This window comes from Scylla paramamosain, chromosome 42 (genome assembly GCF_035594125.1).
Source record: "Scylla paramamosain isolate STU-SP2022 chromosome 42, ASM3559412v1, whole genome shotgun sequence".
In the NCBI taxonomy this organism is placed as follows: Eukaryota; Metazoa; Arthropoda; class Malacostraca; order Decapoda; family Portunidae; genus Scylla; species Scylla paramamosain.
In genome coordinates, this window is record NC_087192.1 from 5386179 (window position 1) to 5402500 (window position 16322).

A 16322-nucleotide genomic window follows, 5' to 3' on the forward strand; every position below is an offset into this window, starting at 1 on the left:
GTAATTAGTATATAATGCCTAAATAACTCTTCCCTGCTTATCTACCTTTCTGCTTTATCATCTTTAAGCATTAGATGATGACAACACTAGGATTTTTCTTTCTTTCTTTCTTAGAGTTTACCTTGCACTATTATCGGTCAGTCAGTTTAATTCACACATGGAAGTGTAACGGTAATATAATACCTACATGGTTTCGAGCAATGGTAGTTCGAAGCGTGCGCCCTTTAGAACCATTTAAACTACATTTTCATCGCTAACAGGGTACTACCACCAATTTGCTTACTTTTTTCATTATCATCAACATAGACTATACTACTATCAATTACGTAGCCCACATTTTTCATTATCAACATAGTATGACTAATTAGCATATTTCAATTGTCACTAATCAGCCTATATTTTCATTAACATCAACATAATGAATCATCACAGTGTTTAGGTACTACTTACTCTGTGGCAAAGACGGTTGTGAGTGTTCATGAAGTAAGATGCCTTCACATTCAGCTTTTTTACCACCTTAAGGCAAAAAACAGATGATCCACATCCGGCTCTCTCTCTCTCTCTCTCTCTCTCTCTCAAAACACTGCACAATTATCTGTCCCACTTTGCATGTTTGGTACACTGCACTTGTAATTTGTCAGCGACCCTATGAGACAATAAAAAAAAAGATACAACAGAAGAATGAGGTGAATCAGACTTTAAGACTTTTTGTAGGATGGGCCAACTGAGAGAGACAAGGAATATGAGAAGTATGAGAAGACCTAAGAAATAGACTGAGAGAGTTCAGGAATATGAGAATTCTTGAGGAATGGAAAGACTGAGTGGAGAAAGTAGATGAGGTTGAGAGGACTGGAGTGTGGAAAACAGAATATAACTAAGATGAATGGAGACTTTTGGCCTCGAGGGAGTTCTTGGAATAAAAGTCAGGAAAGATAAAATGAGAATGAATGCAAGACTTCTGTTTTGGTCGGCCTTCCTGAAGGAGTCCCCCAGAGCAGGTGAGGGCACAGGAAATAGAGCTAATAGGTGATGAGTCCAATGTTACATCAATATTGTTTTATAGAAGGGCAGCAAATTAATTTATCATGTTAAGTATATTCATTAAAATAACATAAGAGAATAATTTTTTATAAATGTACAACTATTTACACAACATCATAGCTAAAACACAGCTGGTGTCTCACAAGATTTCTGTACAGTCTACTGGAGCCTATGCAATGGTGAGCCTTCAGAACTACTGTGATAACAGGGACAGTGATAACCCGCACTGTTCATCTTGGAGAGAGCAACATTTGAGAGCACATATACCTGTGATACATAAATGTTTAATGGATTCACAGGTTCTACCTCACCCTGTATCTCTACACACTTACATCTGCTGACTGACTGACCAGTTATGCTGTAAATTCTAACATGCAATAGAGACAACACAAAATGAAATAATTACCCAGGTATTTCATTTGTTATGTTGTTCAACCTAAAGCAAGGAAAGTATTTCACTGGAAGAGCTTTTCTCTTAAGGCTTGAGTGTTAAGGAAGACAAGTGTTTCATTCATCCTTTCCTGCCATCAAATGGTGTACATGTAAGAAAGATGTGTAATGTATGTATTTTTGTTTTGTTTAAAAATGTTAATTAAAAGTCTGAATATATAATATGATACATACACAGGGATCTTGCAAAATCTGTGTTTGTTTTCTTGTGAAAACAAAAGACTGAACTGCTGAGTCAAAAAACTCATTTACAACTTGCATGTTCAATGATTGTTTATTTTGGTGCACACAGCAGAGTGACCCTACTTTTTCTCTTTTTTTTTTTTTTTCTTTTTTTGCTTTTCCTTGCCCTTCAGTTCCATGATTTCAAGCTTAGAGCAGTTAGAAACACCACACAACACACTGGAACAACAATCTGACACACAAGACACTTGTTGTATTGTTATGAACTAAATGCAAATAACAGATTAGTTGTATCTTACAATTTAATAAGATACAACATTTTTTTGTGTGTGGCATGCAGAGCCAGTACTCTCGAATGAAGAAAAGTGATAATGTAGCGCATTATGATAAACAGATGCAATGCTGAGAATTATAAGTCAAAAGTGCACAATCTACAAGACTATTGCATATATATATATTTGTAAGTTCTCTCTGGTACATTTGCTCTCATGGATCATTTGTGCCCATATAATGTTAACACATATCATCAAACAATAGTGTGTAATCTTTTCTCCCATCAGTGAACAGGTCAGGAACACAAAGGTCCCAGTATGATCTTGGGTCCTGATCATCATGGTCTGGACATGTAAGGCTTTGTCCTTCTGGTCAAGATTTCAATTCCTGGCTGCCAAATGCCTCTCTTAGGTAATGATTTATCCTGCCTTTAGATCAGTTCCTCAGTTTCTATGAAGAGCCCATGGGGCATTACATTAGTATTGTGATGGTCCTACACTTCTCTTTGCCAGATTTTCTTTTTTTTTCTTTCTTTTTCTTAGGTGAGCAGTTTGTCATAAATGAGAAAAATTAAGTGTGGGTGTTTCCTTCCTTGAAGTCACTTAGATGGCTCACAGTCTATGCATATGCCATCACTCACTGACTCTGGAAACAAACCAGTCCAGTATTTCATAGGTAGGCATGCTGGGAATGAACTGAGTGTAACTCACTGTGAGTGGGACTTAGCGCTCCATGTTCTGAAACAACAGAAAAGTCATTTCCATTAAGTAAACCATATCTTTGGCTTATATTCTGACATAAAACATATTCTGATCTCAGTAATCTTCATTTCTGCCTTTGCTTAAAATCAACATAATTTCTGGAAAGGGTTAATATTAATTTAGATATTCATGCCCTTATGACAATGATTTGCATCATTTCAAAATATAAACAAGAAGAGTGAATCTTTTATAAATCTGATCATTCTGGAAGGAAACCTCATCCAGAATGTCTGAAGATCTAAAATCATGTAAATAAAAAAATAAAAAATAATAAAAATAAATAAATAAATAAATAAGTAAATAATTAAAGTGCACACCTGGGGGCTCGTTATAGTGTACATCTACATTTGCTAAAAATCTTTCTTTACAGAGATATTGCATAAGAACATTCAATATTGCTAACACACTATAGTAATGTGAAATATTTCAAAATTATCCACTACAAATACACAGCATGCCTTGGTCTAGATTTAAACCTAAATCACAACCATAAGCTGGATAAGAATTATTGACAGGTGTCCACCTCACAAACCATCTGTTCTATTTGACATCTAAACTATGGATATTCAGTCTATAGAGGGTCTGCTATACCAGTGAAGGCAGTGGTACTGTTAGGTCTGATCACCTGGAGCCATAGCACTGAACAATGTAAGCCCACCCCCAATAAATTTTGGCATTAAAACAAGTGGTGCATATGACAAACCTAAAGACAGACTGTGTGATAAAGTGGGACTTTGCAGATGCCCCAACTTAACTTCCTTCCTGATCTTTTCAACAACTGTAAACACCTCTGTCAAGTGCCCATAGATTTCTTAATTTAAGAACACAAATAATTAAAGATACATGGTAGCAATGTAAGAGCATCATGGTTCTAAGTTAGTACATAAATAAAACTCAGTGTGCAGCTTTGATGAAATTTCAGGTATTAACAGTGCATTAGTTAGTTATTCTCACTCATTATTCTATGCACACTTTTCATCCCCTCCTGGTACACCTTTATGTTTACTTTTAATTACATTCATATATATTTAGAAACAATGGTTCAAATTTCCTGCTTCTGTCACACAAGGCTACAATGAGGCAATTCATATTTTTCTTTATATTGATGATGTGCATTTCAATAGAACCCAAACCAAATTTTTTCCCAGTACACATATCAATCATACACATCCAAACATTCAGCTCTTATTCATATTTATGTGACTTATAAAATTGGTCTCTGGTCTCTTTGGCTTAGGGAGGGTGAATGCATTAATGTCAGGTGCAAAGAAGCCATTAGTACAGCTTGTTGCCATGTACATGGTGCAGTTCAGGACAACACACTCATGTGCACTTTCTTTATCTTCATTTGAATTTAACTTGAAACTGAATTTCATGTAAAATCTTTGAAATTTTCTATAAAAGTCATAAAAGATACTGCCATTACATATCTATATGAGATATTTTGGAACATAAATATTTCTTGAAGCACTATTGAAAACTTGTAAAATGGCCAATATGCATTAACATTAAACTTGTGCCAGAAAAGATAAAAATTCAGAATAAATAACTTCTTTATTTAATCTATAAAAAAATAATTCATGAGGATAAAACTGTACAACATATTGATTGCTTACATGTACATGTCACTAGATTAAAAATATACACACCTGTCAATGTAAATGCATGCATTTTGTAAACAAGGAAAGTCTGTTGACATTAAAATCAGCCATCTACAATTATACACAATTTGTAAAATCAGTAAATTAAGTGAAAATATACAGCAAAGCACAAACATAAGGTTTATACTACACACAACTGTACCAAACACCACTATATTACTATATTACTACATTTCTGAACAATGCTAGTCTGGATTTCATTGATGTTTAGTTGTGCAGTCTGTGATAAGATAAAAGTTATCTTTGTCATGCCACAAGAGTGAATAAACTCCATATGCTACCTAAGATGACAATCTCAGTATGGTAGGAAGGAGACTCATTTCAACATCTGGTAGCTGTTTTCATCTGGAGAATGAATAGTACAGTCCACTTCTCACCAAAAGAATCAACATTACGAAATGAACATAAACCAAGACCTGTGTTGCTTCCATTGTCCTGACTTACGAAGTGGTGTGTGAATGTGAAATATGAATGAGTGTGGATGAGCACAGTGTGTAGCATGCTTGGCCTCCAGCTGTGAGGAGGTGGGTTTACATTCTGAGCTGAGGCAATTTGGGTTTGTGTCCTTTCACATTATAATCCATATTTCCTTAGTAGAGAAAAGTTAAGGGATGAACAGAAAGCTAGCAATCATGCCTTCCTGTAAGTATTTTTGTGCATGCCTGGTACAAGAGTCCAAAAATTATGTACTGTATGCCACACACTAATAAATAAATAGTTGAAGTAAGTATTATTACTATATTTTGTAAACTGAATAGCAAAAACCAACATAATTTAAACAAGTGTAGGATTCCAAAGGAAAGCTGAAAACTGAAAGTAAATGGCTAAAATAGCAAATGTGAATTATATAAGTGTTATATGGATAAGACATGATGTCTTACTAGTGAGTGATTAAGACTTTCTACTCAAGATGAACACACTCAGCAAATATTACAAGACTAATGGCAAAATGTTGACTTTTTGGTTATTCTATAACATTTGTACAATGTGTAAGCTAACTTTAAGCAGCTGTTTGTAACCAAAATCTCATCCCTTGGGCAAGTTAGGAGATATGGATCCTGCCAGACAAACCTGGATAAGTGAACATTTCATCTCATTAACAGGGAGGAGGCTGCCCACCATGGATTGCCTCCAAGTAATACTCTAAGTTTATACAATGATGCAACACATGAACACTCAAGAGTGAGAATGTAACTGATACCTATTACTGTATGTTCAACAAGGAACAAATATCATAGCTAGGTGACTCAGTACTAAGCACAAGGTCAAGTCTAAAAGCAGCTCATATATTTTTGACAAGTCACATGACTAAGATGTCTGATAAAGGAAAGGAGATGCAATAGGTTAGATACTTGCATATATATATATATATATATATATATATATATATATATATATATATATATATATATATATATATATATATATATATATATATATATATATAAAGGACAAAACTGCCATAGCTGAATGTTACTGGGGCTACATATAATTTCCCTTCATAGGAGACTGTAAGATGCCCTTCTACTGACATATAAGTTGTTTTTGAGATCCTCAATGACTTTGTGATGATATATCAAATGCAAGGGGAAGCCCCATCTATCACCCAATGAGGATTTCATATCTCAAATCTTGCTGATTCTGTTTCTAAAAAATAAAAATAATGGTTCCTTCCCAGATTCAGTGATGAGACTCATGTTTTCACTAGAAGGGCAGTGTTAGTCATGAATGTTCCATGTAGCCAACCAATAAATAGTTTTATTTCAAAGTCCTAAAAACATTTACAGGCATATGGCATGACTGAGAAAAATGCTTGGTGCTGCACCACAACAATGAACTCATCACTGTTCATTCTCTAAGGAGTGACTGTGTACACTGTGGGGCACCAACAGCCATCCTCCCACTTAGGCCCCAGGGCACTCCAGGGTGGCACAGGATGAGTCACACAGCCAGCAAGGTCCATCTCCATGGCTTCACATGCAAGTCTCAGCCACATTTTTACCCTGATATTTTACCTACACTACCATTATAAGGTGATGGTCTATCTATCTTTTAAGATATTGCAGTAAGACAAATGGGAATGGGCAGTAGAGGGTACTAATCTTCACTCTGATATGATCTGCTTACTAATACAATAAAATTACTAACATCAAACTTTCATATTCAATTTTCTATGAAATATGACCATAAAAAACATTTTAATCATGTTCATATACTAGTTCTCCACTTTCTCAAGGTAACTGGTTACATCAAGTCTACCTGTTGGTCTATCTCTACCTGATGCCTGTTTCTAACAACTTCCCTGCAAAAAGAAGGCTGAAACAAAAATGTCTCCATTTATTCTTGCCCTTACATTTTCTCATAGCATATTTTTATCCTTTCACTCTCCTCTTTTTCTCTCTCTCTCACTCTGTCTTCTCATTTCAACAGAGATTGTTCTATTGCACCCACTACATTAATGCTACTGCTGTACACTCTGTTAGTTGTCTTTATTTTTATTGCACCCACTGCATTAATAACATTGCTGTACACTCTGTTAACTGTCTATCTTTTTATTGCACCCACTGCACTGTTAGTCATCTTCATTTTTACTCTTCTTCCCATCTCAGGATGCCATCCTTCACTCCCTCAACCACCCTACATGATATGGACACTAGAAAACTGGTTCAGTGAATCCTGAATAATTTCATGGAAGAGAAAAGGAAGAATGTAGTAAGTACTCCATGTACAACTGGTTAAAAACTATTAACAAATTTTGGCACAAAATCTAAGAATTCATTTTATATTAAAATGTTAACTTCCTCTTATTTCTAAGATAAGGTATGATTTCATGTTAAAAAGAAAAAAAAAATCTATTACTACTTTAACATTTCATCTATGAATACAATCAATTGGTCTGGAAAGATTCCTGTATCCTCTACTTCCCAATGCCATTATTACCCTCTTTTCACTTATACATTTATAATGTTGCTGTTTTCATTAGGCTGGAATACTGCTCATTTTCATTTATATTTCTAGTCTCAAGTGACAGTGGTGCTCACAGGCAGCCACTGGTCACGAGTATCACAAATGTCCCCTGCAGGGAACTCCCCACAGGAGAGCAGCCAACAAACACTCATTACAATGCATGTATCTGCATAATGCTCAATGGAAAGTCTACTGAATTATTTTCAAATTTAACCAGATAGTTTTTTCAATTCATAAGATTATCTAACAGCCACAGAAATAACTGAACTAATTTAACATTCACTCTCCATGTTCTGTCAATTCATAGTATTCAAGGAAAACCTGATCTACTTATCTTAAAGGTTAATAACAATAAATAACAGCACAAAGCAGTGAGCCTACGTGTTCTACAACACGACAAATCCAAGCACTGTTTAGGGTGCAATAGGTAGTACAACAGTTCTTACTGCCTTTGGTGGATTGAATTTGTATCAGCATGAAAAACTGCTGTTTAGTAATCAATTTGTGTAGATCTGTATTATCACAAAATATCAAGTCCTATATCAACATCAAACTACAAAACAAGATCACATACCTGACTCACTACCATCACACACAGTTACTAAATGGCTGTTAACTGTACAGAAGTCTTTGGAGAACTTCGTAGGAAGCATTGATGATTCCCCACGACACGAGGGCACGGGAGTAATTCACATGGGCACCGCTGAACAGACGACTGATGCGACTCCCCCGGGATCTGTACACGTCCCAGAACGTTTGATGCATGGACTGGAATGGTCCACCCACCTGTAGAACAAAGGACATGGTAACATTAGTGAATATTCAAATCTATTTAATAAATAAAATTTTACAATATCTGTTCATCTGCCTTTCTTTGTTACTATACAGCCATCTTAACATCCTACAGGTTCCATCCAGAGATGCCAAATTTTGCAATATCTGTATCTGTGAATCTGCATTGCATAATACTTCCCAAACTTTTTAGGATGAAAACAGTGCAGTAGCATGACTTTCATGTAAAGATAGTCACATAACCCTGAAGCCAACCACCACTATGCCACCATGACGAAGGGTATAGGAGTGAAGCTAATGTAGTAAGTGTGAGGATGACTCCAAATCAAATGTGGGATAGAGCACTGGAGTATGTGATACAGAAGGGAGACAGAAGAATGAAAAGATAAAGCAAGCAGGGAAGGAATGCAACATTAATAAATGGAAACTTTTATGTCATGGCCATCTCCCTGTGGATATTTCATAGGCAAAGCCATGTGATAAAGAGATTGATAGATAAGATCACACTAGCATAAGGTATTTGGAGTACTTTTTGAATGAGCCTTAAACTATTTTTTTTTCCTTTTTAGATAGATCAATAGTCCAACTTAGACATATTCAAATTTCCCACACTTTTCTGTGAGGCCAGTTAAAGGCAAAACAAGGTGCACCATTGTATTTCAATCTAACTGTCATGCACTTACCTGACATTGTTGATGAGCCTTGATTACATTGATAGGATACATGACTGTGGAGATGAATGCCCCAAGGAATGCTCCAGACACAAAGTCAGTGAGGAAGTTTCCCCCCCATGACTCTCCTGTATCTGGAAGGTATTCTTTCACTTTCGTTCGAAGGCCAAAGAAAAGAACGTTACTGGGCCCATTGCGTAGAAGAATGGACACCATTCCACGGTAGTACTCCTTTATACCAAACTTCCAAAAATCTTTTGTTACATGTAGGCTGTTCCTGTGAAGGGAGTAAAAGAAAAATACTGCACATTCAATTTTATAATTTGTTGCCACACTTCATCCACTGAGAGGTCACCGGAAAGGCATCTGTCAGCAGATGTTACTATTGCAGTCAATTTTACTTAATCCATGAGCATACTATATCCAATCAATGTGAATTATCTCTGCTTATATGAACTGTGAGGTCCAGCAGTGCCATACAGTTCATATTATAACAAGTTATAGCTCTTTCATTGAAATTAAATTTGTAAAGATATTATTACCATTCTAATACTTTCTCCTACATTAATTCACTTTTCAAAAAAACAATGACTCACTTGCTCTGATATCTTCTCATCATGATATAATTCCTCAGGAATTATATTAATAGCCTAAATAATGTTGCAGTGCAAGGAACATGATTCAGATTCAAGATTCAACCTAAGATGATGTGAATGAACTGTTAGTTGTCATCTTGAGGAAGAACACTCACAGAATGGTAGAGAAGTTTTTTGTGTAATATTTTTGCAATGCTAAAACACATTCCTAAGCTGTACAGCTTATCACAAAAAATTAAATGTGTCCACCAGACACAGAGCAGAAAGGAACAGTAATCATGTAGGAAAACATCCCACAAGTATTGACAAAATATTAAGGTCCTCAGACTAGTAATGGATATAAAGCTTTTTTTTAAATCAGATGGAATGTGCAGAGTAGTGAACTTTTCAGTGTATTATGTCCTCTACCAAGGGAAAGATATTCATTATTTTGTCTAATGTAATGAGATGAACAAAGCCTAATGTAATAAGATGAACAGGCAAAGTAACAAACTTTCTGTTCATGTAAAAAAAATATTTGTGTATCAGATATATTACATGTCAGTCATACACCTCAAAGCTGAGCTGGCTAAATGACCTCATGAAATTATAAAGATTCCCTATTTTCAATGGTTGTTGCCAATAACAGAATAAATTTGAAAAATGGACCTTCACATTGGTTTCCATGTAAGGCCATCAGGGATCCAGTTAGATGATATAAATTTCCATAAATCTGGGTTTAGAGCATCACTGTATTGGTACAGAAGTAGGTAGAAAGCAAGTATTTATGGAGAGGATAACTGATAAAAGTGGTAAAAGAATACAAAAACCAAACTAGTGGGGTAAAGCTAATACAGAATAATTTTGAAAATCTTAAAAGTATGGAGAGGGCAGAGGGAAAGAACAGAGTTTTTTTTTATATGTCCTTGAAAGAAGACAGAGAAATACTTCGGGAATTCAAGAAGGCAAACTCTTTTAAGGCAGCAAAAATAAGTTTAGTAATTACAGGGGATCTTTCTTTTCAGTGTGCCACAAAAAAACTGATGAAAAGTCTTAACTTAAAGACTGATATGAGACATTGAAGACTGGCCAGCAGTCAGGAAAGTGTAGTATGGAAATCAGTCACCTGTGAGAGTGAGAGAAATGCAGTTTATGGAAAATGAAGTATAAAAAATTTAACAAATGTACCGGTGACAAGTGATTGAATGAATAAATGGAGAACTAAAAGATAATTAAACCACAGTGAGAAGATGAAGAACATAGACTTTGTGAGAAAAATATGCATGCAAGTCCTAGTAAGATTCTCAGAGAAGAGGGAGGCCACTGAGAGGATGGAAGGATACAATATAGGATTATGAGTGAAAGAGGTGCAAGAAGAGAGAGCTTCAACAACCAAGGAAGAGTATTTGGACAGAAAGAGATGGAGGCTCCTCTGCCATGGCTACCCTTTGGAAGAATGTTCCTGGAGAGAGCAATGTGTCAAAGACTAAAGAAGAGATGAGGAAAGATGCACTTGATAAGATACCACCAAGGTGTGAAGGCTGTGGCAGGAGCCAGCTGGGTAAGGTGACCTGAGGCAGCATCTGAACGTTGTCTTTTTGTGAAAGGTGCAGTGGAGCAGAGCCAGGACACTGACACAACAGTTGCTCATGTGTGTACCATTACTGAATAGAAAACCAAATTTATTTATATGCACAGTAAAACCAATTATGTACATATGTAGGTAGTGGCATGGCACTAATGTGGAAGTCTTAGTTTTTTTTCTGAAAACATCTCTTCTTTTACCTCTAAATCTCTCAGCAGTCTCAGTGCAATGCCAGAGTGCTTGGGCATCTGTCATCAAGGTGCTGCAAGTGTTGAAAACCTGCCAGGTGTTGATGTTGTAGAATGTGTTGGTGATGAGGATATGTAAGATGTGGCTGATATGTGGTGAACCAGCATTTGTGCAGCTGCATGTGGAGCACATTACACCTGGTTTGATGGGGCAGCAAGCCAGCCTGAAGATGTGACAGTAATTTTTGCAATGTACACATGACCTGCTATTTTGTGTGTGTGTGTGTGTGTGTGTGTGTGTATTTACCTAGTTGTGCTTTATGGGAAAAGAGGTATGCTCGTGCTGTCCCATCTCCATATCTTTTAATATCCAACTTAGCCTTGAATCCAAGTATACTTTCTGCATTTACTATTTCCTCATCCAGACTGTTCCATACATCAATACTTCTATATGGGAAACTATACTTATACTGTGTGTGTGTGTGTGTGTGTGTGTGTGTGTGTGTGTGTGTGTGTGCGCGCGCAGATAAAGGGCCACAACAAGCAGGTAATGACCTAAATTAACCCTTTGGAATCAGCAGACATGATTCCTAACTGCACAAAACAATGATGAACCTGCATCTGGTAGGTAAGCTTTGCTTATCTACCAGATACATCCCATCAGGAAAAAGTAACCTAACACTGAAATTTCATCATGCAAGATATGTGAATAGAATGTAAGTAGTCTTCTAGTAATATTTTTCTCCCAGCAATGCTAACTACCACTTCCAGTACTGCCTACATGCAGCACATGCAACAAGCACTCCCAGAACTCGAACTTGGAGCCAAATCATACACTGTATACTGCTTTGCATCACTGCCCATCCTCCAATTTAAAATGAGATTCTACACAGATTCATCCAAGTTCATCTCCATAAATTTTAAAACTGCAACATTTTCTTCACATTTTCTAAATTCCAGATTTCCTAAAATTTAATATACCTCAATATTTATGTATACACCATACACTGTAACTACCTGTTAGAATATTTTCTGCATTTCATAATTAGTACAGAATGAAGAATCCTGATGAATATGGAATTCACATAAGACTCAACATTTTTAGTGCTAAGACAAATTTATGTGAATTTTAAATTTGCTTCTACAAAACTTGCTGAAAAGGAACAATTTTCTTTACATTAAACAAGTATCAAGCACACAATACACAAGAGAAAGGAAATGTTTATCAAGATAAAAGAATGACATCATACATGTTGAACTTACTTATAATAGCCATGGAATTTTTTGTCTTGCAAAACTGTCTGGATTCGCTCAAATGGACACAGCAATGCCTCAGTGCATCCTGCAAGGGTCGCAGCCAAAGCGAGTGTTGTACCTGAAGAACACAGTTAATATTTCACTCCATCTACATATCAGGTCAACATCTCTGTTAAATCCTTGGAGTAGCCGAGACCACTGCCTGTCAGCATACTTTCACATTCACATGCATTCCTTTGTATTTTGGTCTCTAGGGAAGAGAGAAGCAGTCCACACTGCTCACACTATGAGGATCAATCTCTGCATCAGGGCCAAACAGATGAACTGCTTTGTCTCTGCTACACCATAATAGATCCACTCCATTCCCTGTGTCTGACATGGACTGACTGGACAAGACAAGAGAGAATCTCCCTCCGAGGAACTCAAAGATTACACATGATTTCAAGATTATTCTCCATTCCAATGATGTAAAATCACTTCATTTCTCATTTGATCCATATGTATTATTATTCATCTATCTCTCATGCTTCATTCCCTCAAGGAGTGTCCCTCAAGGGCATGGTCATGGCAGAAGAGCTCCCCCTCTCCCTATTACAGAGGGAGGGGTTCCACATGTTATGCCATTATAATAATTTTGTTATTCTCTAATGAAGAATGACCAACTGTTCAAATCTGGTTATTTCAATGAAGAAATTAGGAAACTTAAGAAATGATGAATAAGCAATGATTCACAACAGCCAGTGGCATTCTCACCCAGAGGCATATCCAGAAAACATTCACACATACTGTTTGAGTGTTTTCTACCTACATTAAGTACTCTACATTTGTTAATATTAAACTGCATTTGCTATCTGTCTGTTCATTCATTCATCCTATCCAAATCTGCCTAAAATACAATGGCATCTAAATTCAGCAAATCAATTTACCTATATTCATGTCATCCACAAATTTACTAATGTTGCTATTAACATACATAAAAAAAAATAATAAAGGTCCAAAAACTGCACAGAGCAATGAGGCTGCATCCCACCTTTAGACAACTCAGGGTAGTGGTAGGTGAGGAGCTTCCCGTACTGGTCGTACATGCCAAACATGATGGAGGTTGAAATAGTTTTTTGACACAGGGGAGGAAAAATTCCTCTGTAAAGGTTTTTCAGGCCTTCTCTCCTGAGCTGCCTCAGGGCACTGGCTGAGGATATGCCATGCAGCATCTGAAGAACACATGTACAGATATACAATCTTACTACATATACAAATGTAACTGAAATAAAATCAAGGGATTTCAAAGTTTCAAAAGTGTAAGGAGAGAGGATGATTTACTTCCTAAAACATTAACTTATAAAAAAAGTCAACTAAATTAAAGTCAATGAATTTTATGATTTTTCACAGTGAATAGAGGGAGATCAAGTTATCCATCACGACACCAACTTATGCAAAAGTCAATTGAGACAAGAACTTTCTACATTTTGAAAATGAAAAATGTGAGATTAATTCACCTGTCTAAACATTATCTTATTCATGGGAAAAGTCACTGTAATGTTGATGAACGCGGCCCCCCATCCACACACAAACTCCCTGCTGTCCTCCTTGAGCGGCATGGCAAGGCATGTGCTCCCTGCCGCTGGGGCAGAGACTGGTCCGGAAGGGCTGGGGCTCACACTCTCCCCTCCTGAGCTGATGGGCTTGTCACCGGCCTGTGGCGGAGTGACGACTCCCAGGGATGGGGTCAAGGTGTTGTTCTGGTGCTGACTTACTATACCAAAACCCTGTAGTATGGAATAAAGCATCAGGACAGGGAACATTCATATACCTATGCTGAGTTACTATACTAAAACCCTGCAGCATAGAATGAAGCATCAGGGCAAGGGACACTCATATATTAAAAATTCTCTCCTCAAGACATAGCTTGTAGTGTTAATCTTTGCCCACAAAAAAAAAAAAGATAAAAGCAATACCCTTCCAAATTTTTCACTACAGCTTTGACATCTGCAATCTAATACATTACTTGCATATCCCGGCTCCCACAATACCAAAGATCTTTGTGTACTGCTTCATTAGGTACAAGATTCTTGGTATTATTACTACAGAGTCATTACCATGCACAAACCACCTCACTGTATGCTCAGTGGATATGATGTCTAACTATCCATTATCCATGAACAATTTTTAAATAAATTCTAACATTTCTGTCACCAATACACTTTCTGCAACATTAAAATTATTACGATGATTTTGGCTACATGGAAAGAATGGTGGGAAATTAAATGAATTGAGCAAGGGTCCCAAAATGATTGAATGTATTAATCCTTTCACTAAGTTTCAAATTCCTCATCAACCCTCAAATATTTATGAAAAGAAATATTACAAAAAAATTGAGAGGATTACAGCATGCAAGACAATGCATGGAGAGGAATAAATACATTCTTTTGTGGGTTTCTATTGGAGTGGGAGAGTTTTATCAGGCATCAACCAGGGACTGAACACAGGACCTTCCACTTGCCAGGTGACAATGCTAACTGTTACACCATGGCAGCCTCTGCTGACAACACACACACACTCTGTTAACTACTTTTTGTAAATATCGGTCATGCTGAGTCTCACAATGGTTATGAGTACTGGATGGTTTGGTGCAGGTTAGCTGTGAATCTTCTGCCACACTTAATACATTATTACTCTACTGAGCTACTTAATTAGTTTGCAAGACTGGAAAATAGGTTCTAAAAAATGTTATATATCCTTTTTCCATTAGTTAGAAAATTAATTGGCCTGAGTAAGAAGGTTGCACTTTGAAAGTTACAGTGCATGCATGGTATGTAAGAGCATTTTCACACACAGGGAAATGACTGAGAGAAGAAAAGCAGCAATGAATAGAATGTAAACCAATCCATGACAGACACATTAGAGCAGCCTCTCCCACCTGATGCCAAGAGTGGTCACACTAAACACTAAGTAACAACTCACTGATTACCATAACTACAGTGGTGATGTCTCCCAGGCAGCATTACTTGGTCACTGTGTCCTGGAATAAATAAACACTACTAAAAAAATATGAAATGGATCCAGTCATAACTATTAACTACTTGGCTGCTTTCTTGTAATTATTTAAGATAACTACAACAGTTATGTTTACCATGTGTCTATACACCAGGCTGACATCCCCAGCAAAGAGAATTAGCTGAAATTAGCTGAAAGCTGAATCAATCACGTGCATGGTCATGCACATATGCATGACCATGCAGGTACGCGCACGCACGCACGCACGCACGCATGCATGCATGCATGCACGCACACACACACACACACACACACACACACACACACACACACACACACACACACACACACACACACTAGATAAGCAGCTTTTTTTTTATTCCTTAAAATGTTTAACCTTTAAATTGCAGCGTTTGCACAAAAAATAAAACACCATTATGGAGATGAAAAATAGAGATGGTTGACTGTGTCACAGTAAACTAAGATGGTGTGACATGAGAAATATTAATTTGAATCAACTATTCAGCTTGCATTGGCTGGTCATGGGTAATCCAACACAAGTGCCAATTACAACAACATGAACTTTCACACAAAACAACACAGGGCTCTGCCAGGTTAGACCAACTCTGGCAGGGAGTTGCCAGAAGCCATGGTCAACTTTTCTGTCAGGAGGTTGATTAGGAAAGTTAATTTAGATTAGATTAATAATCATGCCAGAGGTTAAATAGGTCAGGGCCCCTGTTAGAAAGTTAATTCTATTCAAAACTACATACAAGCAATTGCACTGGCCAATCCTTTAGGCACTGTGCGATGCAGCCCTCTGTACTGATGCAGCTCATGCAGGCTGACGAAGGCTGCTGTGAACATTTCACTTCTCACTGATATCAATACTAGTCTTGGCCAATGAAAGCTCTGCAGTAGAAT

At 36.9% G+C, this 16322-nt stretch overlaps 1 protein-coding gene across 13 annotated transcripts in view; it reads right to left on the minus strand.

The window, feature by feature from the left end:
* Positions 1-1114: 1114 nt before the first annotated feature.
* LOC135093329 (mitochondrial nicotinamide adenine dinucleotide transporter SLC25A51-like) overlaps positions 1115-16322 on the minus strand; it is a 91151-nt gene continuing 75943 nt past the window's right edge. For 6 of the 13 annotated variants that reach the window (XM_063992507.1, XM_063992509.1, XM_063992510.1 and 3 more), the window contains 5 exons: positions 15373-15423; positions 13901-14170; positions 13435-13615; positions 12411-12522; positions 9083-11371 (listed from right to left, as the gene is read on the minus strand). In XM_063992507.1, coding sequence (XP_063848577.1) covers positions 10861-11371; positions 12411-12522; positions 13435-13615; positions 13901-14170; positions 15373-15375 — 1077 coding nt within the window. In that variant the 5' untranslated portion in view covers positions 15376-15423 and the 3' untranslated portion in view covers positions 9083-10860. The other 7 variants (XM_063992515.1, XM_063992516.1, XM_063992518.1 and 4 more) reach the window with 5 other exon arrangements.